Genomic DNA, 25,185 nt, shown 5'->3' on the forward strand with positions numbered 1-25,185 from the left:
GTGAGAGTCGTAACTGACATGCCAAATTTCCTTAGTCTTCTGAGAAAGTAGAGGCGTTTCGACTTGGGTTTGGGAAATAAGCTCTGGAATTTCTAACTGACCCTGTTAATACAGCCCAGTATCCCCGGGCAAGCTTGTCTCCATATTCCCAGTGGCGGTGCTAACTGATGTGTGGGAAAAGATATCTAATACTTACATAGAATCAGTTCAATACAGATGAAGTCTTGAATTTTCTGTTCAGGTTCAATGATGAGATTGACAAGATAGATTCTATCTTGTGCAAAAGGAGGCCATTCAGCCCATCTCGTCTGCACCAACCTAGCATCTTACCCAGATCCATGCACCACCTTCCCGCCCAATACCCACAACCCCTAATTCCTCCTAACCTACACAGCTTGGGACACTGAGGGAGAATTTAGCATGGCCAATCCAGCTAACCTGCACATCTTTGGATTGTGGGAGGAAACCGGAGCGCCCGGAGGAAACCCACGCAGACACGGGGAGAACGTGCAAACTCCACACAGACATTCACCCGAGGCTGGAATTAAACCCGGGTCCCTGGCGTTGTGAGGCAGCAATGCTAACCACTGTGCCACCGTGCCACCCACCAGCAGGGTAAATATGTGGGGTTACGGGAATAGGGCCTGGGTGGGATTGTGTGCGGTGCAGACTCGATGGGCCGAATGGCCTCCTCCTGCACTGTAGATTTTACGATTCTCCATTTAGAAAGAGCAGGAAGATTAACTGAATGGGTCTTTTAAAGAGCCAGCAGGGACTCTCAGGGCCGAATAGCCTCCTCTTGTACTTTAAGATTCAACCTTGCTTAAAGCTAACGTTGTGTTTTTTGATTAGGTGCCTGGACTCTGGGAGCACAGAGAATCCCTCCGAGGGATGGAAATCTCCATTGGAGCAAAATTCTGAGCACAGTTGGTCCGTAAGGAATGCACAAGCGAGTGGGAATCTGCCTCAGGAATGGCATGAGCCTGCTGTCACCATGCTGAGCGGGCAGCGGTACCCGGGAGCGGGCGAGGGTGAATCAGAAAGGAAAACCCAACTGGACCACCTGCAGAGCTGCACCCAGAACCCGCCGCTGAGTAAATACTGGGCCGCGGGCGACAATATCGCCTGGGCGGAGGAGAAACTGGCAGCGACCAGCCAGAGGAAAGGGGCAGCGCCAACACAGCCCGACAAGTACCGGCCGCAGGAGCTCCCCTGTTCGGGGCCGCCTGACCAGCCAAGCGCCGGCACGACGGAAACACCAGCCAGGGGCACCGATCTGTCACCAAGCTCTGCCGCTGGCTGGGGCTGCCGGGAGCCTCAACTCAGCGACTCCTTGAGGCGCGCCCACCTGGGGAAGGTGGCAGTGAAAGAGGACAACAGCGAAAGCCCAGCCTTCCATTTCATCCCAAAGCCACCGCTGGATGTTCCTCGGTCTCCATCTCCTCAGTTTGCCCCGCAGAGACTCACCGACAAGCCCCCGCTCATTGTGGAAGATGACAACCTGGCCAGGTAAATAAATAAATCACTTCCAGCAAGTGGGTGCCGCTGGCGAGGCCCAGCATCTATTGCCCATCCCTAATTATCCTTCCGAAGGTGGTGGCGAGCTGCCATCTTGAATCGCTGCAGTCCCTGAGGTGTGGTACGCCCACAGTGCTGTTAGGGAGGGAGTTCCAAGATTGTGACCCAGCGACTGTGAAGGAACGGTGATATATCTCCAAGTCAGGATGGTGAGTGACTTGGGAGGGGAACCTCCAGGTGGTGGTGTTCCTAGGTATCTGCTGCCCTTGTTCTTCAAGATGGAGGGCGGCACGGTAGCACAGTGGGTTAGCACTGCTGCTTCACAGCTCCAGGGTCCCGGGTTCGATTCCCGGCTCGGATCACTTGTCTGTGTGGAGTTTGCACATTCTCCTCGTGTCTGCGTGGGTTTCCTCCGGGTGCTCCGGTTTCCTCCCACAGTCCAAAGATGTGCGGGTTAGGTGATTGGCCAGGTTAAAAATTGCCCCTTAGAGTCCTGTGATGCGTAGGTTAGTGGGATTAGCGGGTAAATATGTGGGGGTAGGGCCTGGGTGGGATTGTGGTCGGTGCAGACTCGATGGGCCGAATGGCCTCCTTCTGCACTGTAGGGTTTCTATGATTTCTATGATGGAAGAGGTGGTGGGTTTGGAAGGTGCTTCGTCAGGAACTCTGGATAGTCAGAAGCTTTTTCCCAGGGTGGAAGAGTCAATTACTAGGGGGCATAGGTTTAAGGTGCGAGGGGCAAGGTCTAAAGGAGATGTACGACACAGAAGGTGGTGGGTGCCTGGAACTCGCCTGGAGGTAGTGGAAGCGGATACGATAGTGACTTTTAAGGGGCGTCTGGACAAATACATGAATAGGATGGGAATAGAGGGATACGGTCCCCGGAAGGGTAGGGGGTTTTAGTTCAGTCGGGGCAGCATGGTCGGTGCAGGCTTGGAGGGCCGAAGGGCCTGTTCCTGTGCTGTAATTTTCTTTGTTCTTTGAACCATGGTGAATGGCTGTGGTGCATCTTGTCGATGGTACACCCTGCTGCCACTGTTCATCGGTGGCAGAGGGAGTGTTTAAGTTGGTGGATCAGCCAATCACGTGGGCCTGGTTGTAGTGATCTATTTAGGGTGAGGCCGTTTTATTGCTGACTATTGATAACCCAGGGTCGAAGGTCAGGGCCCATGATGTAAAACATTGCTGTTATTCTGTAGAGGTCTTCTGTCTGTTTTGAAAAGGAAGGTCGAACGATAAAGAAGAGAGATTGACATGATGGGGAGAGGCAGAGGTTTAGTGAAAGAATGATTTAGAAGAGGACACCGGTGGAACAGTGGTTAGCACCGCTGCCTCACAGCGCCAGGGTCCCGGGTTCAATTCCGGCCTCGGGTCACTGTCTGTGTGGAGTCTGCAAGTTCTCCCCGTGTCTGCGTGGGTTTCCTCCGGGTGCTCCGGTTTCCTTCCACAGTCTGAAAGACGTGCTGGTTAGGGTGCATTGACCCGAAGAGACTAGGGGAATTTCACAGTAACTTCATTGCAGTGTTAATGTAAGCCTTACTTGTGAAACTAATAAATAAATAAAATAAAAACATGACAATTGGTATCGATGCAGAGGGTAGGTGTGCAGGGGAAGAATAATTTGGAGGAACTAGCTTTGGAATTTAAGCTTAGAATGCAAAGTCAACAGATCACTGACCATTGTAGTGTTGAAAGTTGGATGTTATATATTGTTGCGTTATCTGTAAAGAGCTAGGAACTAATTGGTATTTGTAAGTGTTCCAGGGGACCACATTTCACAGCTGCACATGAGACGGGTGTGGTGTGTAACAGAACCAGTTCAAAACGGTCCTTTATTGTACAAGACATGGTAACACAGTGGTTAGCACTGCTGCCTCACAGCACCAGGGACCCAGGTTCAATTCCCGGCTTGGGTCATTGTCTTTGTGGAGTTTGCACATTCTCCCCATGTCTGCGTGGCTTTCCTCCCAAGATCCAAAGATGTGCTGGTTAGGTTGATTGGTCGTGCTAAGTTGCCCCTTAGTGTCAGGGGGATTAGCAGGGTAAATACAAGGGGTTACGGGGATAGGGCCTGGGTGGGATTGTTGTTGGTGCAAACTCGATGGGCCGAATGGCCTCCCTCTGCACTGTAGGGATTGTATGGGCACCGTGGCGAGTTAAGAATAGAGTCCTGATCTTTCCAAGCTTAGAATGGTTCTTAACCAACATTTGGCAAGAGTACACAGCAATGAGAAAGATTGTCATGGAGATGGACGGACAAAGGTTAACGTGAGGGTCTCAGGGGAGGAGCAGTGGCTGCGGTCAGTGTCTCACTGGATATAAAAGCTTCATTGGAGTCTTGGGCTTTAGACTAAAGGATAAAGAATATTTGGCATTGATGCGCATCAATTGGACACGAGGCACGAAGCTTCGGTAAAAGAAGGCTTTTATTAACTAACAATGGAACGAACAGAACTTTAACACACTATCCCAGACTGAAGAGGTCCCGCCCGAGCAGGGGGTCTTATACCTCTCCCAGGAGGCGGAGCCCGACTGGGATGTGCCACAACAGTAACAACCACAGGTGTATCAATCCCACCCTAGCCCAACAACAACATTAGAACAATCCCTCAGTGGGAACCAACGATGGTTCACCACAGGCATTCAGGAGTAAATACAGCTTTTGATGGCAGCTTTAAGAATGGAGCATGTGTTACCTGAGCCCTGCACTGAGCGGAATGGCTTCTCCCTTCCTCAGGACAGTGATGTGGAGACACTGGAGAAGCTGGGCTTGTTCTCCGAGAGCAGAGATGGCTAAAGAGGAGATTTAATTGAGGTGAACAAAATCCTGATGGGTTTTAACAGAATACTCATAGAATCCCTACAGTGCAGAAGGAGGCCATTCGGCCCATCGAGTCTGCACCGACCACAATCCCACCCAGGCCCTATCCCCATCACACCCTACATTTACTCTAGCTAGACCCCCGACACTAAGGGGCAATTTAGCACGGCCAATCAACCTAACCCGCACATCTTTGGACTGTGGGAGGAAATTGGAGCACCCGGAGGAAACCCACGCAGACACGGGGAGAATGTGCAAACTCCACACAGACAGTGACCCAAGTCGGGAATCGAACCCATGTCCCTGGTGCTGTGAGGCAGCAGTGCTAACCACTGTGCCACCGTGCCTCCCCCTAACTCGTGAGAAACCCAACACCAGTCAGTGACCAGAGGACATAGATTATCAATAATCAGCCATGGAATCGGAGGGAGGATAAAGAGATGTGGAGGTTATATCCACGGTTGGAACAAAACATCACTACATGAAGAAGGCCTGAGATTATATAAAGGCCTGTCTTTGGAAATGTGACAGAAAATGAGGGAACCAATATCATAGAAGCATAGAATTCCGATAGTGCAGAAGGAGGCCATTTGGCCCATCGAGTCTGCACCGACTCCCTGATAGAGTACCTTATCCAGGCCCACCCCTCTCCTTAACCCCGTAACCCCACATATTTACCACGCTACACACACATCTCAGGACACTAAGGGGCAATTTAACAATATATAATTCTGTTCCGAGGTATCAAATAGGGAGGCTTCTTTAATTTAGGGATTACAATGAGCCCCACTTTCACAATTGATGAAGGCAATGTATAGCTGAGGCTCAGAAAGTGCCAGGTTCGACCCCTTATTCAGTTAGCCGGTCTCTGGAAGGTCAAACAATGGCCTTCCTGCAGAAGGACTTGGACAGGTTAGGAGACTGGGCAAAGAAGTGGCAGATGGAATACAATGTGGAAAAGTGTGAGGTTATGCACTTTGGAAGGAGGAATGGAGGCGTAGACTGTTTTCTAAATGGGGAAATGCTTTGGAAATCAGAAGCACAGAGGGACTTGGGAACCCTTATTCAAGATTCTCTTAAGGTTAACGTGCAGGTTCAAGTCGGCAGTTACGAAGGCAAATGCAATGTTAGCACTCATGTCAAGAGGGCTAGAATACAAGAGCAGGGATGTCTTCTGAGGCTGTACAAGGCTCTGGTCAGACCCCATTTGGAGTATTGTGAGCAGTTTTGGGCCTTGTATCTAAGGAAAGATGTGCTGGGCTTGGAAAGCGTCTAGAGGAGGTTCACAAGAATGATCCCTGGAATGAAGAGCTTGTCCTATGAGGAACGGTTGAGGACTCTGGGTCTGTACTCGTTGGAGTTTAGAAGGATGAGGGGGGATCTTATTGAAACTTGCAGGATACTGCGAGGCCTGGATAGAGTGGATGTGGAGAGGATGTTTCCACTAGTGGGAAACACTAGAACCAGAGGGCACAACCTCAGGCTAAAGGGACGATCCTTTAAAACAGAGATGAGGAGGAATTTCTTCAGCCAGAGAGTGGTGAATCTGTGGAACTCTTTGCCGCAGAAGGCTGTGGAGGCCGGGTCATTGAGTGTCTTTAAGACAGAGATAGATAGGTTCTTGATTAATAAGGGGATCAGGGGTTATGGGCAGGAAAAGGCAGGAGAATGGGGATGAGAAAAATATCAGCCATGATTGAATGGCGGAGCAGACTCGATGGCCCGAGTGGCCTAATTCTGTTACTATGTCTTATGGTCTTAAAGCCCTTGGGAAGTGGTGAAAAAGAGACAGCTACCAGTCACCGTTGTCAGTTATTATTCCCTTCTGGAAAGTTCACGTATGTGCACACGGCGGATGCATACAGCAATGAACTGCAGTGTGATGCCCCATAAGGTTGAATAACCGAGGGACACTTGCCACCTGAAATTGCACATGGAGTGCAGCAGCTGAGTTGTGATATTCTGGATGGGGAGTGTTGGGGATCTGTTAGCTCCAAACAGAAGGTACGAAAACATTTAAATATTACTAATTAGGCCTCAACCTGAGTGTTGTATCCAACTCTGGGGCCTTTAGTTTTAAAGCTTATTTATTAGTGTCACAAATAGGCTTACATTAACACTACAATGAAGTTACTGTGAAAATCCCCTCGTCGCCACACTCCGGCGCCTGTTAGGGTACACTGAGGGAGAATCTAACCTGCACATCTTTGGACTGTGGGAGGAAACCGGAGCACCCGGAGGAAACCTGCGTAGTCAAGGGGAGAATGTGCAAACTCCGCACAGACAGTGACCCGAGCTGGGAACTGAACCCGGGTCCCTGGCGCTGTGAGGCAGCAGTGCTAACCACTGGGCCACCGTGCCGCACCTTTGAAGAGGTGCGGGAGAGATTTACTGGGTTGATACCTGTGGAGACCAGGGAAGGTGCCCCAGAGTTGGTTGAGGGGGATTTGGAAGAGGTGTTCAACGTAATGGAAGAGTTCGATAAAGTGCGTGAGGAGAAAGTGTTTGAATTGTCAGGATGGTTGTTGAGCAGAGGGCAAATGAAGACAGTTTTTATTCACACAGCAAGTTTTTTATTTCATGGGACGTGGCCGTGACTGGCAAGGCCAGCATTTGTTACCCATCCCGGATTGCCCTTGGACAGCTGGCATGGCCTTTTCAGAGGGCAGCTGAGAGTCAGCCACATTGCTGTGGCTCTGGAGTCACATGTAGGCCAGACCCAGGTAAGGACGGCAGATTTCCTTCCCTAAGGTCATTAGTGAACCAGATGGGTTTTTACGACAATTGATGGTAGTTGTCATGGTCACCGTGACTGAGACTGGCTTTATATTCCAGATTTATTAATTGAATTTAAATTCCACCAGCTGCCATGGTGGGATTTGAACATTTAAGCTTGGGGTTCTGTATTACTAACCCAGTGACATCATCACTGCGCCATCATGATAAAGGTGAGAACAAAGTGGCCATCGTCCGAGATGACCATCGGCTGCTGACTGGTGGTGATTTAACCTGGGGATCACCCACCGTACCTCGGGCGAGAGGCAAGGTTGAGAAGGTGGGGCCTCCATGAATAACCTCAGCCAGTGCGGGAATTGAACCCACGCTGTTGATGTTGTTCCACTTCCCGAACCAGCTGTCCTGCCAACTGAGCGAACCAACCAGCACCATAACCTGTAATGTGTTGCCTGAAAGAGAGAATGATGGAAGCAGATTCATTAATAACTTTCAGAAGAGAATCGGATAGGTGAGTCACAGAGGTTTACAGCATAGAATCAGGCCCTTCGGCCCAACTTGTCCATGCTGCCCCAGATTTTACCACGAAGCTAGTCCCAATTGCCCGCATTTGGCCCATATCCCTCTATACCCATCTTACCCATGTAACTGTCTAAACGCATTTTAAAAGACAAAATTGTACCCACCTCGACTACGACCTCTGGCAGCTTGTTCCAGACACTCTCCACCCTCTAGTGTGAAAGAATTGCCCCGCTGGACACTTTTGTATCTCTCCCCTCTCACCTTAAACCTATGCCCTCTAATTTTGACTCCCCCACCTTTGGGAAAAGATATTGACTATCTAGCTGATCTATGCCCCTCATTATTTTATAGACCTCTATAAGATCACCCCTCAGCCTCCTACGCTCCAGAGAAAAAAGTCCCGGTCTACCCAGCCTCTCCTTATAACTCAAACCATCAAGTCCCGGTAGCATCCCAGTAAATCTTTACTGCAATCTTTCTAGTTTAATAATATCCTTTCTGTAATAGGGTGACCAGAACTGTACACAGTAATATGTGAAAAGGTTAGCAGGGCTGTGGGGGAGAGCAGTTTTTAAGTTTATTTATTATTAGTGTCAGAAGTAAGGCTTACATTACCACTGCAATGAAGTGACTGTGAAATTCCCCCGGTCGCCACACTCAGTAGGCCAGATCCATAGCTGGGAGAAGAGAGAGAAATGTGCAGCAGCCGTTATAGAACAATACTGGGGTTTGTTCCGCACTCTTCAGCAGCTACCTACCAGCTGAGAGGCGGTGTTTAAATGGCTGCCAAATGGTGTTGGAATGTCCATTGTGTGTTGTCAGTGGGTGAGGCTTCACAGCAGGAATGCAAAAGCAAGACAATGACCATTTGTACCTTTAGTTCTTCCCCTGAGTAACTGGCTTCTTTTCACTGAATATCCTGTCAGTAAACAGGCTGAGTTAGCTGCTCCGCAGTACCTTTTATCATTCGCCGCACTCTCGCAAATGGCCATTCAGGACACTATAACCACTTGTTGTCAGATTGCAATCTTATCAGCCTTCGGCCCGGAATGATTATTCAGAGTGAAGACTTAGCAGCTAATCATGGCAAGGGAAGTCACGTTTGTGAGGCGGCTGTGTGTTGATTTTACACATTGAGAAGGGTTTGTGTGAAGTGCTGGCGACTGGTGCGGAAGCAAGCTAGGCATCCTTCAGCAGCTGGGTTGTCCCCTCTCTCTCTCTCTGAGTGACCCTTTACGCCGCTGTTTGCTGACGCCCCCCCCCTCCCCCGCCCCCGAGCCTCCTTTCCCCGCTAAGCGATGCTTTTTATCCTCGACAGGATCGAGAAAGTGACGGAGAACAACATGACGGTCAAGAAGGTGCCGATAAAAATAGTCCGGTCGGAAAGCCAGACAGAGAAGGAAAGTCGGCACAACCTCCTCAACAACGTGGACCTCATTGGCTTCGCCGACCAGGAGCGGGCGGAAAGCATCGGCACCTGTGAGAACCCTTATTCCCTCTTTGCTGCCTACTCCAGACAAGAGGCCGGTCTGAGCGTCGGCCCGGCTGAGGTGGCAGCGAGCAGCGCGGGGGAAGACGAGGAACTCTCTCCCGGCTCCAGCTGTGGGAAAGCCACAGAGAAGAGTGTCGAGGACATCAAGTCGGAGGAACTGGCCAGGGAGATCGTTGACAAGGACCGATCCCTGGCTGACATTTTGTATCCGAATTCTAAAATGAAAACCACCATGGATTTGATGGAAGGGATATTCCCCAAAGACGACTGCTTCTTGCAGGAAGCACAGCAACGCAGGAAACTGCTCCCCAGTCGATCTTATTCACCCAAGCCGACAGAGGAAAGGTAAGGACGTGGATTAATCATAGAATCCTACGGTGCAAAAGGAGGCCATTCGGCCCATTGAGTCTGCACCGAACACAATCCCACCCGGGCCCTATTCCCATAACCCCATGCATTTACCCTAGCTGGTCCCCCTGACACTGAGGGGCAATTTAGCACGGCCTATCCACCTAACCTGCACATCTTTGGACTGTGGGAGGAAACCGGAGCACCCGGAGGAAACCCACGCAGAGAATGTGTAAACTGCACACAGACAGTGACCCAAGCCGGGAATCGAACCCAGGTCCCTGTCGCTGTGAGGCAGCAGTGCTAACCACTGTGCCACCCACATCAATAGCGAGCAGCTCGCAAAGTTCACGTGAAGGTGTCAGTCGAGGGTTCAGAGCTCACTGAACTTTATTCATGTCGCACTGACAGTGCTTTCCTGTTGGGAATCTTTGGGATGTGGGCATCGCTGGCAGGGTGGGAATTTATTGGCTTCTCATGAAAACATCGGGGTAGCAGGTTTAACACAATGGCCTTGGTTGGCTGTCTGTGCGGAGTTTGCACGTTCTCCCCATGTCTGCGTGGGTTTCCTCCGCGTGCTCCAGTTTCCTTCCACAGTCTAAAGATGTGCAGTTTAGGTGGATTGGCCATGCTAAATTGTTCCTTAGTATCCAAAGATCATAGAATCATAGAATGCTGCAGTACAGAAGGAGGCCATTCGGCCCATCGAGTCTGCACCAACCACAATCCCACCCAGACCTTATTCCCGCAACACCCACGCATTTACTCTGCTAATCCCCCTGACACTAGGGTCATGGCCAATCAACCTAACCCACACATCTTTGGACTGCGGGAGGAAACCGGAGCACCCGGAGGAAACCCACGCAGACACGGGGAGAACGTGCAGACTCCGCACAGACAGTGGCCCAAGGTTGGAATCGAACCCGGGTCCCTGGCGCTGTGAGGCAGCAGTGCTAACCACTGTGCCACCGTGCCGCCAGATGTGCAGGCTAGATGGATTGGCCACGCTAAATTGCCCCTTAACTGTCCAAAGATGTGCAGGTTAGGTAGATTGGCCATGCTAAATTGCCCCTTAGTATCCAAAGATGTAGTTTAGGTGGATTAGCCGTGGTAAGTATCTGGGGGGGTTACAGGGATGGGGTGGCAGAGTGGTTCAGACCAGATGGGCTAAATGGCCTCTTTCTGCACTGTCGGGGTTCTATGGATTCTATGAACCGACTAACCACTTAAGAAGGCAGCCATGATTTCTCTAAATCTCGCTGCTCCTTCCGAATGTCTCAGAAACACTGACACATGTGACTGACCTCAATTCTTTGTCAGTACACCTTCCAATCAGGGCTACAGCAAACCAGGCAATGTCTGCCCACCGTGAGGTGACCGAGTTCTCAGCCCTGAGTGCCCGAGGAGAAAGGCAGCAGTTACCCGGCTAACGGTTCCCGGTTGTGGGTGACGTATCTTTGTCCTGCGGTACTTATTTTTGGCTCTCTCACTCGCCAGGGAAGAAGAGATACTGCCTCTCGGAGCCTCCCTCACCACCAGCTCCACCTACTACAGCACGTCCGCACCAAAGGCTGAGCTGCTGAACAAGATGAAGGATATGCAGCAGCAGATGGAGGAGGAGGAAGAGTCTGAAGATGAACTCAATCACGACCTGACAGAGAAAAAGGTAATTTACCTGTTAATTCATTCGGCCACTCCGGTGAAGGACCTCTGCTTAGAATAGAGTGCAACTACTAAAACTGCCTTTGGTCCCTGGCATGTCCACAGCCTGTTGGGAATTTTTGGGATGTGGGCACCGCTGGCAGGGCGGGAATTTATTGTCTCCTTATTGTACCGGGAAACTAACTTTCTGAAAACATCGGGGTAGCAGCTTTAACACAATGGCCTTGATTGACTGACTGTGCAGATTCTCCTCGTGTCTGCTTAGAATAAAGTGCAGCTACTAAAACTGCCTTTGGTCCCTGGTGTGTCCACATCCTCGTTTGTGGGGGATCTCTGGAATGACCTGAGCTGATATTGCATTGAGAAAGCGTTGTTTAAAAAGTTTAAAGTTAAAGTTTATTTACTAGTCACAAGTAAGGTTTACATTAACACTGCAATGAAGTCACTGTGAAAATCCCCTAGTCGCCACACTCTGGCGCCTGTTCGGGTCACTGCACCCTAACCAATGCACCCGGACTGTGGGAGGAAACCGGAGCACCCGGAGGAAACCCACGCAGACACGGGGAGGATGTGCAAACTCCACACAGTGACCCAAGCCGGGAATCGAACCCGGGTCCCTGGCGCTGTGAGGCAGCAGTGCTAACCACCGTGCCACCCTATGTTTAAAACGGGAGTTGAAGGTTCCTATTGGAATGAAGCCGTTACCTACGGTGGCGTCTAGATCACTACTTTTAAAAAGCTGTTTCTTTTCTGAATTAGGAATCTCAGCAAGTGATCTCAGGTTGTTTTAAAATAATGTGTTTTACATTGAAATTATAGCACGGAGGCAGACCATTCAGCTCAACTAGTCCGTGTCTGTAGTAATGCTGTACCCAAGCTCCTCCCATTTCACCCCAGCAACATATCCTATTCCTTTCTCCTTCATGTATCCAACTTTAAATCCATCTTTGATTCGATTTATTATTGTCACATGTATTAACATACAGTGAAAAATGTTATTTCTTGCCCGCGATACAGATAAAACATTCCGTTCAGAGAGAAGGAAAGGAGAGAGTGCAGAATGTAGCGTTACAGTCATAGCTAGGGTGTAGAGAAAGATCAACTTAATGCAAGGGAGGTCCATTCAAAAGTCTGACAGCAGCAGGGAAGAAGCTGTTCTTGAGTCGGTTGGTACGTGACCTCAGACTTTTGTATCTTTTTCCCGACGGAAGAAGGTGGAAGAGAGAATGTCCGGGGTGCGTGGGGCCCTTAATTATGCTGGCAGCTTTGCCGAGGCAGCGGGAAGTGTAGACAGAGTCAATGGATGGGAGGCTGGTTTGCGTGATGGATTGGGCTACATTCACGACCTTTTGTAGTTCCTTGCGGTCTTGGGCAGAGCAGGAGCCATACCAAGCTGTGATACAACCAGAAAGAATGCTTTCTATGGTGCATCTGTAAAAGTTGGTGAGACCTCAGCTACTCCATGTGATAAAACATTCACAAATCCAAGATGCCAGGCCATCCCTTGCAGATAAGAGCTGGTGTCTTCTCTAACATCGGAGGGGGCAGTGAGGGTCAACACTCCTGAGCCTCTATGGGCTGCAGCCTGTTCCATCTGCATGTGACGGATGGTAAAGGTCTGGTGTCCAGTCAGCATGACCTGCTGTGGGTCAGAGCTGGGTAAGCAGTCCACAGCTACCCATTGCCTTGTTTCAGTCTGCTGTGTAACTGGCTAAACTCCAGCTGGAACCTCATGCGGCACGGTGACACAGTGGTTAGCACCGCTGCCTCACAGCGCCAGGGACCCGGGTTCAATTCCCGGCTTGGGTCACTGTCTGTGTGGAGTTTGCACATTCTCCCCGTGTCTGCGTGGGTTTCCTCCGGGTGCTCCGGTTTCCTCCCACAGTCTGAAAGACGTGTTGATTAGGTGCATTGGCCATGCTAAATTCTCCCTCAGTGTACCTGAACAGGGGCCGGAGCGTGGCAACGGGGGGATTTTCACAGTGACTTCATTGCACTGTTAATGTAAGTCTACTTGTGACACTATTAAATAAACTTTAACTTTAATGCATCTCCAGGGGACCCAAAGTCTTTACCTCCCCGTCTGATGTAGGAAATGGGTGAGGATATTTATTACTGTAGACAGCAGGGTGGGGAAAGGACAACCCCGTAGCCCGGTGTCGATTTCACAGTTGCTCGAACTCGGGCTCTCTGCGCACACCAACCGTCTGACCGGCCGTATAAAAGGTTCCAGTAACTGCTGAATGCTGTCAGTCGGACTCTGTGCCCCATTGCTGTCCTCGGGAATCACTGACTAGCCGCAGGTGTGGATCCAGAGCCATGCTTTTAGCCACATAAAGTTTATTTATTAGTGTCACGAGTAGTCTTACATTAACACTGCAATGAAGTTACTGTGAAAATCCCCTAGTCGCCACACTCCTGTTCGGGTAACACTGATGGAGAATTTAGCATGGCCAATGCACCCTAACCAGCATGTCTTTCGGACTGTGGGAGGAAACCGGAGCACCCAGAGGAAACCCACGCAGACACGGGGAGAACGTGCAAACTCCACACAGACAGTGACCCAAGCCGGGAATCGAACCGGGGTCCCTGGCGCTGTGAGGCAGCAGTACTAACCACTGTGCTGCACATGTACCCGTTTCAGTAGAAAACCCCTCGCACACGATCGTAATGTGCAGGTAAATATACTCCGTGTGACTGTCGTCATTAACAAACCTCCACCACCATCCAGTAACCGGGGAAGTCAATCACTCCCAACACTAAAATAAACACTCTGCCTCTTCCTATACCTTTCAATCTTTTATTCAATCTCTTATCTTGATTTCTCGAGGAATTAAGGGCAATGGGGAGAGAGCGGGTAAATGGAGTTGAAATCAACCATGATTGAATGGTGGAGTGGACTCGATGGGCCGAGTGGCCTTACTTCCGCTCCTATGTCTTATGGTCTCTTATGGTCTTTACCAAAAAGCACAAAGGGGTAAAGTTCACACATGCAAATATGAATGTGGAGATCATGTGCCAAATAACTGTGTCTATTATTTGTTTGTTTACTCATCACAAGTGCAATTAGCCACATCTCGAGGCACGGTGGCACTGTGGTTAGCACTGATGCCTCACAGCGCCAGGGATCCAGGTTCGATTCCCAGCTTGGGTCACTGTCTGTGTGGAGTTTGCACGTTCTCCCCGTGTCTGCGTGGGTTTCCTCCCACAAAGACGTGTTGGTTAAGGTGCATTGGCCATGCTAAATTCTCCCTCAGTGTACCCGAACAGGCGCTGGAGTGTGACGACTTGGGAATTTCACAGTAACTTCATTCCGGTGTTAATGTAAGCCTTACTTATGACACTAATCAATGAACTTTAAACATTTGGAGTCCGCTTACCCATACATGGCCTGTGATAAATGAAGCCAAGGCCTACACACCGGCATCTTCACAGAACCGAAGGTGCCTGGATTTGTAAGGGTGGATCACTTTTCATAAGGCTGTAAACAGAAACTAGACTGTAGGCGATGATCGAACTGTCTCCAGAAGCTTTCCCTTTTCCAGTTTTTCCTCTTGCCGATTCCTTTTCCAGAAGATGAGAGCTGTTGCAGGGTTAGCCGCCTCAGTAGACGTGGAGCGGATGCTTCCCCGCTGGTGGGGCATTCGAGGACGAGAGGTCATAGCCTTAGGATAAGGGGTAGCAAATTTAAAACAGAGTTGAGGATAAACTATTTCTCCCAGAGGGTTGTGAATCTGTGGAATTCGCTGCCCCAAAGTGCGGTGGATGCTGGGACAGAGTAAATGTAAGGAGGAGTTAGACAGATTTTTAATGGGTTGACGGGTTATGGGGAGAAGGCAGGAAAATGGGGATGAGGAGCATATAGAAACATAGAAGATAGGAGCAGGAGGAGGCCATTCGGCCCTTCGAGCCTGCTCCGCCATTCATCACGATCATGGCTGATCGTCCAACTCAATAGTCTAATCCTGCTTTTTCCCCATAACCTTTGATCCCATTCGCCCCGTGTGCTATATCCAGCCGCCTCATCAATACATTTAATGTTTTGACATCAACTACTTCCTGTGGTAATGAATTCCACAGACTCACCACTCTTTGGGTGAAGATATCAGCCATGATTGAATGGCGGAGCGGACTCGATGGGCCAAATGGCCTAATTCTGCTCCTATATCTTATGAACTTATAACCCTCTTTCTTCCCTTTCCCACCCAGTCACTGCTGCAACATCTCAGCAGTGTTATGTCCCGCCGGGGTCAAAGGGAGGACTTTAATCAGGGCTCTTCATCAACATGCATGAAAAGAGAGAGGTCCAAGAACGAGGTCTCCGCAGTGGAAGAGTAGACAGCCTGAGATTGTGGGAGATCAAAACAGAAAACGCTGGATAAACTCAGCAGGCCTGGCAGCATCTGAGGAGAAAGAAACAGAGCCAACTCTCAAGTCCATTTGACCCTTCCTAGTTCTGTAGAACATAAGAACTAGGAGCAGGAGTTGGCCATCTGGCCCCTCGAGCCTGCTCCGCCATTCGATAAGATCATGGCTGATCTTTTCATGGACTCAGCTCCACTTACCCGCCCGCTCACCATAACCCTTAATTCCTTCACTGTTCAAAAATGTATCTATCCTTGCCTTAAAAACATTCAGTGAGGAAGCCTCAACTGCTTCACTGGGCAGGGAATTGTACAGAAGAGTCATTCATTACGATCATGGCTGATCATCCAACTCAATAGCCTAATCCTGCTTTCTCCCCATAACCTTTGATCCCATTCGCCCCAAGTGCTATATCCAGCCGCCTCTTGAACACATTCAATGTTTTGGCATCAACTACTTCCTGTGGTAATGAATTCCATAGAAGGGTCACAAGGACTCGAAAGGTTAACTGTTTTTCTCCCTCCACAGACACTGCCAGACCGGCTGAGTTTTTCCAGCATTTTCTGTTTCGATTTCCATTCTCCAGCATCCACAATATTTTGCTTTAATTTGAAATTGTGGGACCACTGGCCTGGTGTTTCAGAAAATCCTGGGGGGTCTTTTTTTTTTCATTTGAAACCTAGTCAAGTGACTTTTAAGGGGCGTCTGAACAAATATGTGAATAGGATGGGAATAGAGGGATATGGTCCCCGGAAGGGTAGGAGGTTTGTGTGCGGCACAGTGGTTAGCACTGCTGCCTCACAGTGCCAGGGTCCCGGGTTCGATTCCCGGCTCGGGTCACTGTCTGTGTGGAGTTTGCACGTTCTCCTTGTGTCTGCGTGAGTTTCCTCCGGGTGCTCCGGTTTCCTCCCACTGTCTGAAAGGCGTGCTGGTTAGGTGCCTTTCATAGAAACCCTACAGTGCAGAAGGAGGCCATTCAGCCCATCGAGTCTGCACCGACCACAATCCCACCCAGGCCCTACCCCCACATATTTACCCACTAATCCCTCTAACCTACGCATCTCAGGATTCTAAGGGGCCTTGCCCCAAACAGGCGCCGGAGTGTGGCGACTAGGGGAATTTCACCGTAACTTCATTGCAGTGTTAATGTAAGCCTTACTTGTGACTAGTAAATAAATAAAACTTTACTTCAGTCGGGCAGCGTGGTCGGTGCGGGCTCAGAGGGCCGAAGGGCCTGTTCCTGTGCTGTAATTTTTCATTGTTCTCTTTGTTCAGTTGTGTTCTTGTCTTGCTCCCACAGCAGGAACTGATCGACAGTATAAGTAAGAAGCTGCAGGTGCTCCGTGATGCCCGGGAGAGCCTACAAGATGACATCCAGGCCAACAATCTCCTGGGGGACGAGGTGGAGGCCTTCGTCAAAGACGTCTGCAAACCCAACGAGTTTGAAAAGTTCCGAATGTTCATCGGAGACCTGGACAAAGTGGTGAATCTCCTGCTGTCCCTTTCTGGTCGGCTGGCCAGGGTGGAGAATGCCCTCAACACGCTGGAGGAGAGTGCGTCTCCAGACGAGCGGGTACGTGGCTTCATGCCTTTCCAACTTGTTCAAGGCTTGGGCACCAAGCAAGAAAGGCTCACAAAAGCACCAGTATCGTTGTATAGTACAGTGGTTATGATACTGGGCTAGTCGGCCGTGATACATCACGGAATAGAATAGAATAGTGTCATAGAATCAGTACAGTGCAGAAGGAGGCCATTCGGCCCATCGAGCCTGCACTGACCACAATCCCACCCAGGCCCTATCCCCGTAACCCCACATATTTACCCCACTAATCCCCCTGACACTAAGGAGCAATTTAGCATGGCCAATCAACCTAACCCGCACGTCTTTGGACTGTGGGAGGAAACCGGAGCACCCGGAGGAAACCCACGCAGACACGGGGAGAACGTGCAAACTCCACACAGACAGTGACCCAAGCCGGGAATCGAACCCGGGTCTCTGGCGCTGTGAGGCAGCAGTTCCAATCTCAATCTGGGGTCTGAGTATTTGAATTCAGTCGGCAAAAACCTGCAAGTAAACAGTTAGGATTAGTAAAAATGCCCGTGAAGCTTTCACATTGTCGGAAAAGGTGAACTGATTCACCAATGCTCTTGAAGAAGGAAAGCAGACGTCCCAGTCTGAGCTGTGTGTGACTCCAGTCCCACACCATTCTTCACTTCCCTCTGAGGCGGCCTTTGGCTTGTTTCAAACTGTTATAATGGTTAGAGGAGAATGCTCACCACCTCCTCAGAGCAACACGTGGGATTGTCAATAAATATTGACCATGCCAATTCAGTGTGCAGTTCTGGTCACGTAGAAACTAGGAGCAGGAGGAGGCCATTCGGCCCTTCGAGCCTGCTCCGCCATTCATCACCATCATGGCTGATCGTCCAACTCGATAGCCTAATCCTGCTTTCCCCCCATAACCTTTGATCCCATTCGCCCCAAGTGTTATATCCAGCCGCCTCTTGAATACATTCAATGTTTTGGCATCAACTACTTCCTGTGGTAATGAATTCCACAGACTCACCACTCTTTGGGTGAAGAAATGTACCCTCACCTCCGTCCTAAATGGTCTACCCAGAATCCTCAGACTGTCTCCTCGTTACAGAAAGGCTGTTATAGTTCTCGAGAGGGTACAGAGGAGATTCACTCAGATGTACAAGACTGTGAGGGGCCTGAACAGAGTGGATGGGAAAGGCCTATTTACTTTAGCAGAGAGGTCAGTGACTAGGGGGCATAGATTTAAAGTGATTGAATCATAGAATTCTACAGAGCAGGAGGCCATTCGGCCCATCGATACTGCACCGAGCACAATCCCACCCAGGCCCTATCTCCATATTCCCATGCATCTGCCCTAACTAACCCCACCAACACCAAGGGCAATTTAGCATGGCCAATCAAGCTAACCAGCGCATCTATTGATAGAAAGATTAGAGGGGAAATTAGGAAAATATTTTCGCCTGGAGGGTGGAAGGGGTCTAGAACTATTTAAATTAAAGTTTATTTATTGACTGAAGTAAGGCTTACTTTAACACTGCAATGAAGTTACTGTGAAAATCCCCTAGTCGCCACACTCCAGCGCCTGTTCGGGTACACTGAGGGAGAATTTAGCTCGACCAATGCACCTAACCAGCACATCTTTCAGACTGTGGGAGGGAACCGGAGCACCCGGAGGAAACCCACGCAGACACGGGGAGAAGGTGCAGACTCCACCCGGACAGTGACCCAAGCAGGGTTCCTGGCACTGTGAGGCAACAGTGCTAACCACTGTGCCACCGTGCTGCCCCTCTGCTCGCTGCTGAAAGGCTGGTAGAGACAGAAACGCACAATTTATTTAAAAGGTGTCTCGACGAGCACCTCAATTGCCATTGTGGGCGGCACGGTAGCACAGTGGTTAGCGCTGCTGCTTCACAGCTCCAGGGACCTGGGTTCGATTCCCAGCTCGGGTCACTGTCTGTGTGGAGTTTGCACATTCTCCTCGTGTCTGCGTGGGTTTCCTCCGGGTGCTCCGGTTTCCTCCCACAGTCCAAAGATGTGCAGGTTAGGTTGATTGGCCATGCTAAAAAACTGCCCCTTAGTGTCCCTTAGTAGGTTAGAGGGGGATTAGCGGGCAAATATGTAGGAATATCGGGGTAGGGCCTGGGTGGGATTGTGGTCGGTGCAGACCCGATGGGCCAAATGGCCTCTTTCTGCACTGTAGGGTTTCTATGATTCTTCTATGATTCTATAACCTGCAGTGCCTCGGACCACATGTTGGAAAATGGGATTAGGCTGGGTGGGATTAGATTGGTAGACTAATGGGACTGAAGGTAGACAAGTCCCCGGGCCCGGATGGAATGCATCCCAGGGTACTGAAAGAAATGGCTGAGGTAATAGCAGATGCATTAGTAGTTATTTATCAAAATTCACTGGAATCTGGGGTAGTGCCGGCTGATTGGAAAACAGCTACTGTTACACCGCTGTTTAAAAAAGGAAGTAGACAAAAGGCGGGTAACTACAGGCCGGTTAGCTTAACGTCCGTAGTTGGGAAGATGCTGGAGTCCATCATTAAAGAGGAAATAGCAGAGCACCTGGATAAGAATGGTTCGATCAAGCAGACGCAGCATGGATTCATGAAGGGAAAGTCGTGTTTGACGAATTTACTGGATTTTTATGAAGATGTGACTAGTGCGGTTGACAGAGGGGAACCGGTGGATGTGGTGTTTTTGGATTTCCAGAAGGCGTTCGATAAGGTGCCTCACAAAAGGTTGCTGCAGAAGATTAGGGTACACGGAGTTGGGAGTAAAGTGTTGGCGTGGATTGAGGATTGGCTATCTAACAGGAAGCAGAGAGTTGGAATAAATGGGTGCTTTTCTGGTTGGCAGTTGGTGACTAGTGGCGTGCCGCAGGGATCGGTGCTGGGGCCTCAACTGTTTACCATATACATAGACGATCTGGAGGAGGGGACCGAGTGTAGGGTAACAGAGTTTGCTGATGACACGAAGATGAATGGGAAAGCGAATTGCGTGGAGGATGCGGAAAGTCTGCAGAGAGATTTGGATAGGCTGAGCGAGTGGGTGAGGATCTGGCAGATGGAATATAACGTTGGCAAATGTGAGGTTATCCACTTTGGAAGAAATAATAGTAAATTGGAATATTATTTAAATGGAGAAAAATTACATCGTGCGACTGTGCAGAGGGACCTGGGGGTCCTTGTGCACGAATCGCAAAAACTCAGTCTGCAGGTGCAGCAGGTGATCAAGAAGGCGAATGGAATGTTGGCCTTTATCGCGAGGGGGATAGAATATAAAAGCAGGGAGGTCTTGCTGCAACTGTACAAGGCACTGGTGAGGCCGCAACTGGAGTACTGTGTGCAGTTTTGGTCCCCTTATTTGCGAAAGGATGTATTGGCCTTGGAGGGAGTGCAGAGAAGGTTCACCAGGTTGATACCGGAGATGAGGGGTGTAGCTTATGAGGAGAGATTGAACAGATTGGGTCTGTACTCGTTGGAGTTTAGAAGGATGAGGGGGGGATCTTATAGAGACATATAAGATAATGAAGGGGCTGGATAGGGTAGAGGTGGAGAGATTCTTTCCACTTAGAAGGGAAACCAGAACTAGAGGGCACAGCCTCAAAATAAGTGGGGGCCGGTTCAGAACAGAGTTGAGGGGGAACTTCTTCTCTCAGAGGGTAGTGAATCTCTGGAATTCTCTGCCCATTGAAGTGGTGGAGGCTTCCTCGTTGAATATGTTTAAATCACGGGTAGATAGTTTTCTGATCGATAAGGGAATTAGGGGATATGGGGAGCAGGCGGGTAAGTGGAACTGATTCGCTTCAGATCAGCCATGATCTTGTTGAATGGCGGGGCAGGCTCGAGGGGCTAGATGGCCTACTCCTGCTCCTATTTCTTATGTTCTTATTAGGCTGGGTGGTTTGTTTTACAGCTGGCACAGACACGGTGGCCTCTTTCTGTACACTTCTGAGGATTCAGTGACACACTCAAAGTCTGATCACTTGCATAACAATCTGTACTTGCGGTGTACAGTGACCTGATCCACCTTATTCCGTTCAGCCGCTGAATCATTTGCTCTGTTAATGTGACCTAATATTACGTAATAACTCCAGTTATTCCAGAGACTTGGATAGAGTTTGTATTCCAGCCACCTCGACATTGAAAATAATTGTTTCATTTTAGTCCGACACTGGGGAGAAAAGATGATGCTGACTTTTCCAGTTACAGAGATTCCTAAATCTGATGTCCTTGCAGATTCACTAGTTAATGCTGACTGGCAGAATTAGGAAGGTGAAAGCACTTACATTTATATAGCACCTATTGCCACCTAAAGCCATTCCAACGCATTTTGAAACCAATGAAATACTTTTCTCACCCCGGTTGTAATGTAGTGAATTGCAACAGCTGATTTGCACACAGCAAGATCCCAGCAACAGCGGGGCCAGATAATGTGCTTTAGTGGGGATGGATGAAGGGATAAATATTGACCAGGACACCAGGAGGAACTTTGCCTGCTCTTAATAATACCACCGGATCTTTTACATTTACCAGAGAGGACAGACAGAGCATTGGGTTTAACATCCTGTCCAAAGGTCGCAGCTCTGACAGTGCCACATTCCCTCAGTGCGGCGTTCCCTCAGTGCGGCGCTCCCACAGTGCGGCGCTCCCTCAGTGCGGCGATTCCTCAGTGCGGCGCTCCCACAGTGCGGCGCTCCCTCAGTGCGGCGCTCCCTCAGTGCGGCGCTCCCTCAGTGCGGCGACTCCTCAGTGCGGCGCTCCCACAGTGCGGCGCTCCCTCAGTGCGGCGTTCCCTCAGTGCGGCGTTCCCTCAGTGCGGTGCGTCCTCAGTGCGGCGATTCCTCAGTGCGGCGCTCCCACAGTGCGGCGCTCCCTCAGTGCGGCGCTCCCTCAATGCGGCACTCCCTCAGTGCGGCGCTCCCTCAGTGCGGCACTCCCTCAGTGCGGCGCTCCCTCAGTGCGGCGCTCCCTCAGTGCGGCGCTCCCTCAGTGCGGCGTTCCCTCAGTGCGGCGCTCCCTCAGTGCGGCGTTCCCACAGTGCGGCGCTCCCTCAGTGCGGCGATTCCTCAGTGCGGCGCTCCCACAGTGTGGCGCTCCCTCAGTGCGGCGCTCCCTCAGTGCGGCGCTCCCTCAGTGCGGCGCTCCCTCAGTGCGGCGTTCCCTCAGTGCAGCGCTCCCTCAGTGCGGCGTTCCCTCAGTGCGGCGCTCCCTCAGTGCGGCGATACCTCAGTGCGGCGCTCCATCAGTGCGGCGCTCCCTCAGTGCGGCGCTCCCTCAGTGCGGCGTTCCCACAGTGCGGCGCTCCCTCAGTGCGGCGCTCCCTCAGTGCGGCGCTCCCTCAGTGCGGCGTTCCCTCAGTGCGGCGTTCCCTCAGTGCGGCGTTCCCTCAGTGCGGCGTTCCCTCAGTGCGGCGATTCCTCAGTGCGGCGCTCCCACAGTGCGGCGCTCCCTCAGTGCGGCGCTCCCACAGTGCGGCGCTCCCTCAGTGCGGCGCTCCCTCAGTGCGGCGCTCCCTCAGTGCGGCGCTCCCTCAGTGCGGCGCTCCCTCAGTGCGGCGCTCCCTCAGTGCGGCGCTCCCTCAGTGCGGGGCTGTCTCAGTGCGGCGCTCCCTCAGTGCGGGGCTGTCTCAGTGCGGGGCTGTCTCAGTGCGGGGCTCTCTCAGTGCGGGGCTCTCTCAGTGCGGGGCTGTCTCAGTGCGGGGCTCTCTCTCAGTGCGGGGCTCTCTCTCAGTGCGGGGCTGTCTCAGTGCGGGGCTGTCTCAGTGCGGCGCTCCCTCAGTGCGGGGCTGTCTCAGTGCGGGGCTGTCTCAGTGCGGGGCTGTCTCAGTGCGGGGCTGTCTCAGTGCGGGGCTGTCTCAGTGCGGGGCTGTCTCAGTGCGGGGCTCTCTCAGTGCGGGGCTGTCTCAGTGCGGGGCTGTCTCAGTGCGGGGCTCTCTCAGTGCGGGGCTCTCTCAGTGCGGGGCTGTCTCAGTGCGGGGCTGTCTCAGTGCGGGGCTGTCTCAGTGCGGGGCTGTCTCAGTGCGGGGCTGTCTCAGTGCGGGGCTGTCTCAGTGCGGGGCTCTCTCAGTGCGGGGCTGTCTCAGTGCGGGGCTGTCTCAGTGCGGGGCTGTCTCAGTGCGGGGCTGTCTCAGTGCGGGGCTGTCTCAGTGCGGGGCTGTCTCAGTGCGGGGCTGTCTCAGTGCGGGGCTGTCTCAGTGCGGGGCTGTCTCAGTGCGGGGCTGTCTCAGTGCGGGGCTCTCTCAGTGCGGGGCTGTCTCAGTGCGGGGCTGTCTCAGTGCGGGGCTCTCTCAGTGCGGGGCTGTCTCAGTGCGGGGCTGTCTCAGTGCGGGGCTGTCTCAGTGCGGGGCTGTCTCAGTGCGGGGCTGTCTCAGTGCGGGGCTGTCTCAGTGCGGGGCTGTCTCTGTGCGGGGCTGTCTCAGTGCGGGGCTGTCTCAGTGCGGGGCGCTGTCTCAGTGCGGGGCTGTCTCAGTGCGGGGCTGTCTCAGTGCGGGGCTGTCTCAGTGCGGGGCTGTCTCAGTGCGGGGCTGTCTCAGTGCGGGGCTGTCTCAGTGCGGGGCTGTCTCAGTGCGGGGCTCTCTCAGTGCGGGGCTGTCTCAGTGCGGGGCTGTCTCAGTGCGGGGCTGTCTCAGTGCGGGGCTCTCTCAGTGCGGGGCTGTCTCAGTGCGGGGCTGTCTCAGTGCGGGGCTGTCTCAGTGCGGGGCTGTCTCAGTGCGGGGCTGTCTCAGTGCGGGGCTGTCTCAGTGCGGGGCTGTCTCAGTGCGGGGCTGTCTCAGTGCGGCTCTCTCTCAGTACGGGGCTGTCTCAGCGCGGGGCTGTCTCAGTGCGGGGCTGTCTCAGTGCGGGGCTGTCTCAGTGCGGGGCTGTCTCAGTGCGGGGCTGTCTCAGTGCGGGGCTGTCTCAGTGCGGGGCTCTCTCAGTGCGGGGCTCTCTCAGTGCGGCTCTCTCTCAGTGCGGGGCTGTCTCAGTGCGGGGCTGTCTCAGTGCGGGGCTGTCTCAGTGCGGGGCTGTCTCAGTGCGGGGCTGTCTCAGTGCGGGGCTGTCTCAGTGCGGGGCTGTCTCAGTGCGGCTCTCTCTCAGTGCGGGGCTGTCTCAGTGCGGGGCTGTCTCAGTGCGGGGCTGTCTCAGTGCGGGGCTAGTATCAGTGCGCTCAGTGCGGGGCTGTCTCAGTGCGGGGCTGTCTCAGTGCGGGGCTGTCTCAGTGCGGGGCTGTCTCAGTGCGGGGCTCTCTCAGTGCGGGGCTGTCTCAGTGCGGGGCTGTCTCAGTGCGGGGCTCTCTCAGTGCGGGGCTCTCTCAGTGCGGGGCTCTCTCAGTGCGGGGCTGTCTCAGTGCGGGGCTGTCTCAGTGCGGGGCTGTCTCAGTGCGGGGCTGTCTCAGTGCGGGGCTGTCTCAGTGCGGGGCCTGTCTCAGTGCGGGGCTGTCTCAGTGCGGGGCTGTCTCAGTGCGGGGCTGTCTCAGTGCGGGGCTGTCTCAGTGCGGGGCTCCCTCAGTGCGGGGCTCCCTCAGTGCGGGTGCCTCAGTGCGGGGCTGTCTCAGTGCGGGGCTGTCTCAGTGCGGGGCTGTCTCAGTGCGGGGCTGTCTCAGTGCGGGGCTGTCTCAGTGCGGGGCTGTCTCAGTGCGGGGCTCTCTCAGTGCGGGGCTGTCTCAGTGCGGGGCTGTCTCAGTGCGGGGCTGTCTCAGTGCGGGGCTGTCTCAGTGCGGGGCTGTCTCAGTGCGGGGCTGTCTCAGTGCGGGGCTGTCTCAGTGCGGGGCTGTCTCAGTGCGGGGCTGTCTCAGTGCGGGGCTGTCTCAGTGCGGGGCTGTCTCAGTGCGGGGCTCTCTCAGTGCGGGGCTGTCTCAGTGCGGGGCTGTCTCAGTGCGGGGCTGTCTCAGTGCGGGGCTGTCTCAGTGCGGGGCTCTCTCAGTGCGGGGCTCTCTCAGTGCGGGGCTCACTCGGCAAGTGCGGGGCTGTCTCAGTGCGGGGCTGTCTCAGTGCGGGGCTGTCTCAGTGCGGGGCTGTCTCAGTGCGGGGCTGTCTCAGTGCGGCTGTCTCAGTGCGGGGCTGTCTCAGTGCGGGGCTGTCTCAGTGCGGGGCTCCCTCAGTGCGGCTCCTCAGTGCGGGGCTCAGTGGGGCTGTCCTCAGTGCGGGGCTGTCTCAGTGCGGGGCTTGTCTCAGTGCGGGGCTGTCCTCAGTGCGG

At 52.4% G+C, this 25,185-nt stretch overlaps 1 protein-coding gene across 1 annotated transcript in view; it reads left to right on the forward strand.

Annotated features, from left to right (window-relative positions):
• LOC144489010 (protein Shroom2-like) overlaps positions 1-17,198 on the forward strand; it is a 63,133-nt gene extending 45,935 nt beyond the window's left edge. The window contains exons 4-7 of the mRNA XM_078206959.1: positions 853-1,509; positions 8,913-9,431; positions 10,932-11,100; positions 16,762-17,198. Coding sequence (XP_078063085.1) covers positions 853-1,509; positions 8,913-9,431; positions 10,932-11,100; positions 16,762-17,145 — 1,729 coding nt within the window. The 3' untranslated portion in view covers positions 17,146-17,198. The remainder of the gene's footprint in view (positions 1-852; positions 1,510-8,912; positions 9,432-10,931; positions 11,101-16,761) is intronic.
• The last annotated feature ends 7,987 nt before the right edge of the window (positions 17,199-25,185 follow it).

The sequence above is a fragment of the Mustelus asterias genome, unplaced genomic scaffold (genome assembly GCF_964213995.1).
Source record: "Mustelus asterias unplaced genomic scaffold, sMusAst1.hap1.1 HAP1_SCAFFOLD_1920, whole genome shotgun sequence".
NCBI classification, from domain to species: Eukaryota; Metazoa; Chordata; class Chondrichthyes; order Carcharhiniformes; family Triakidae; genus Mustelus; species Mustelus asterias.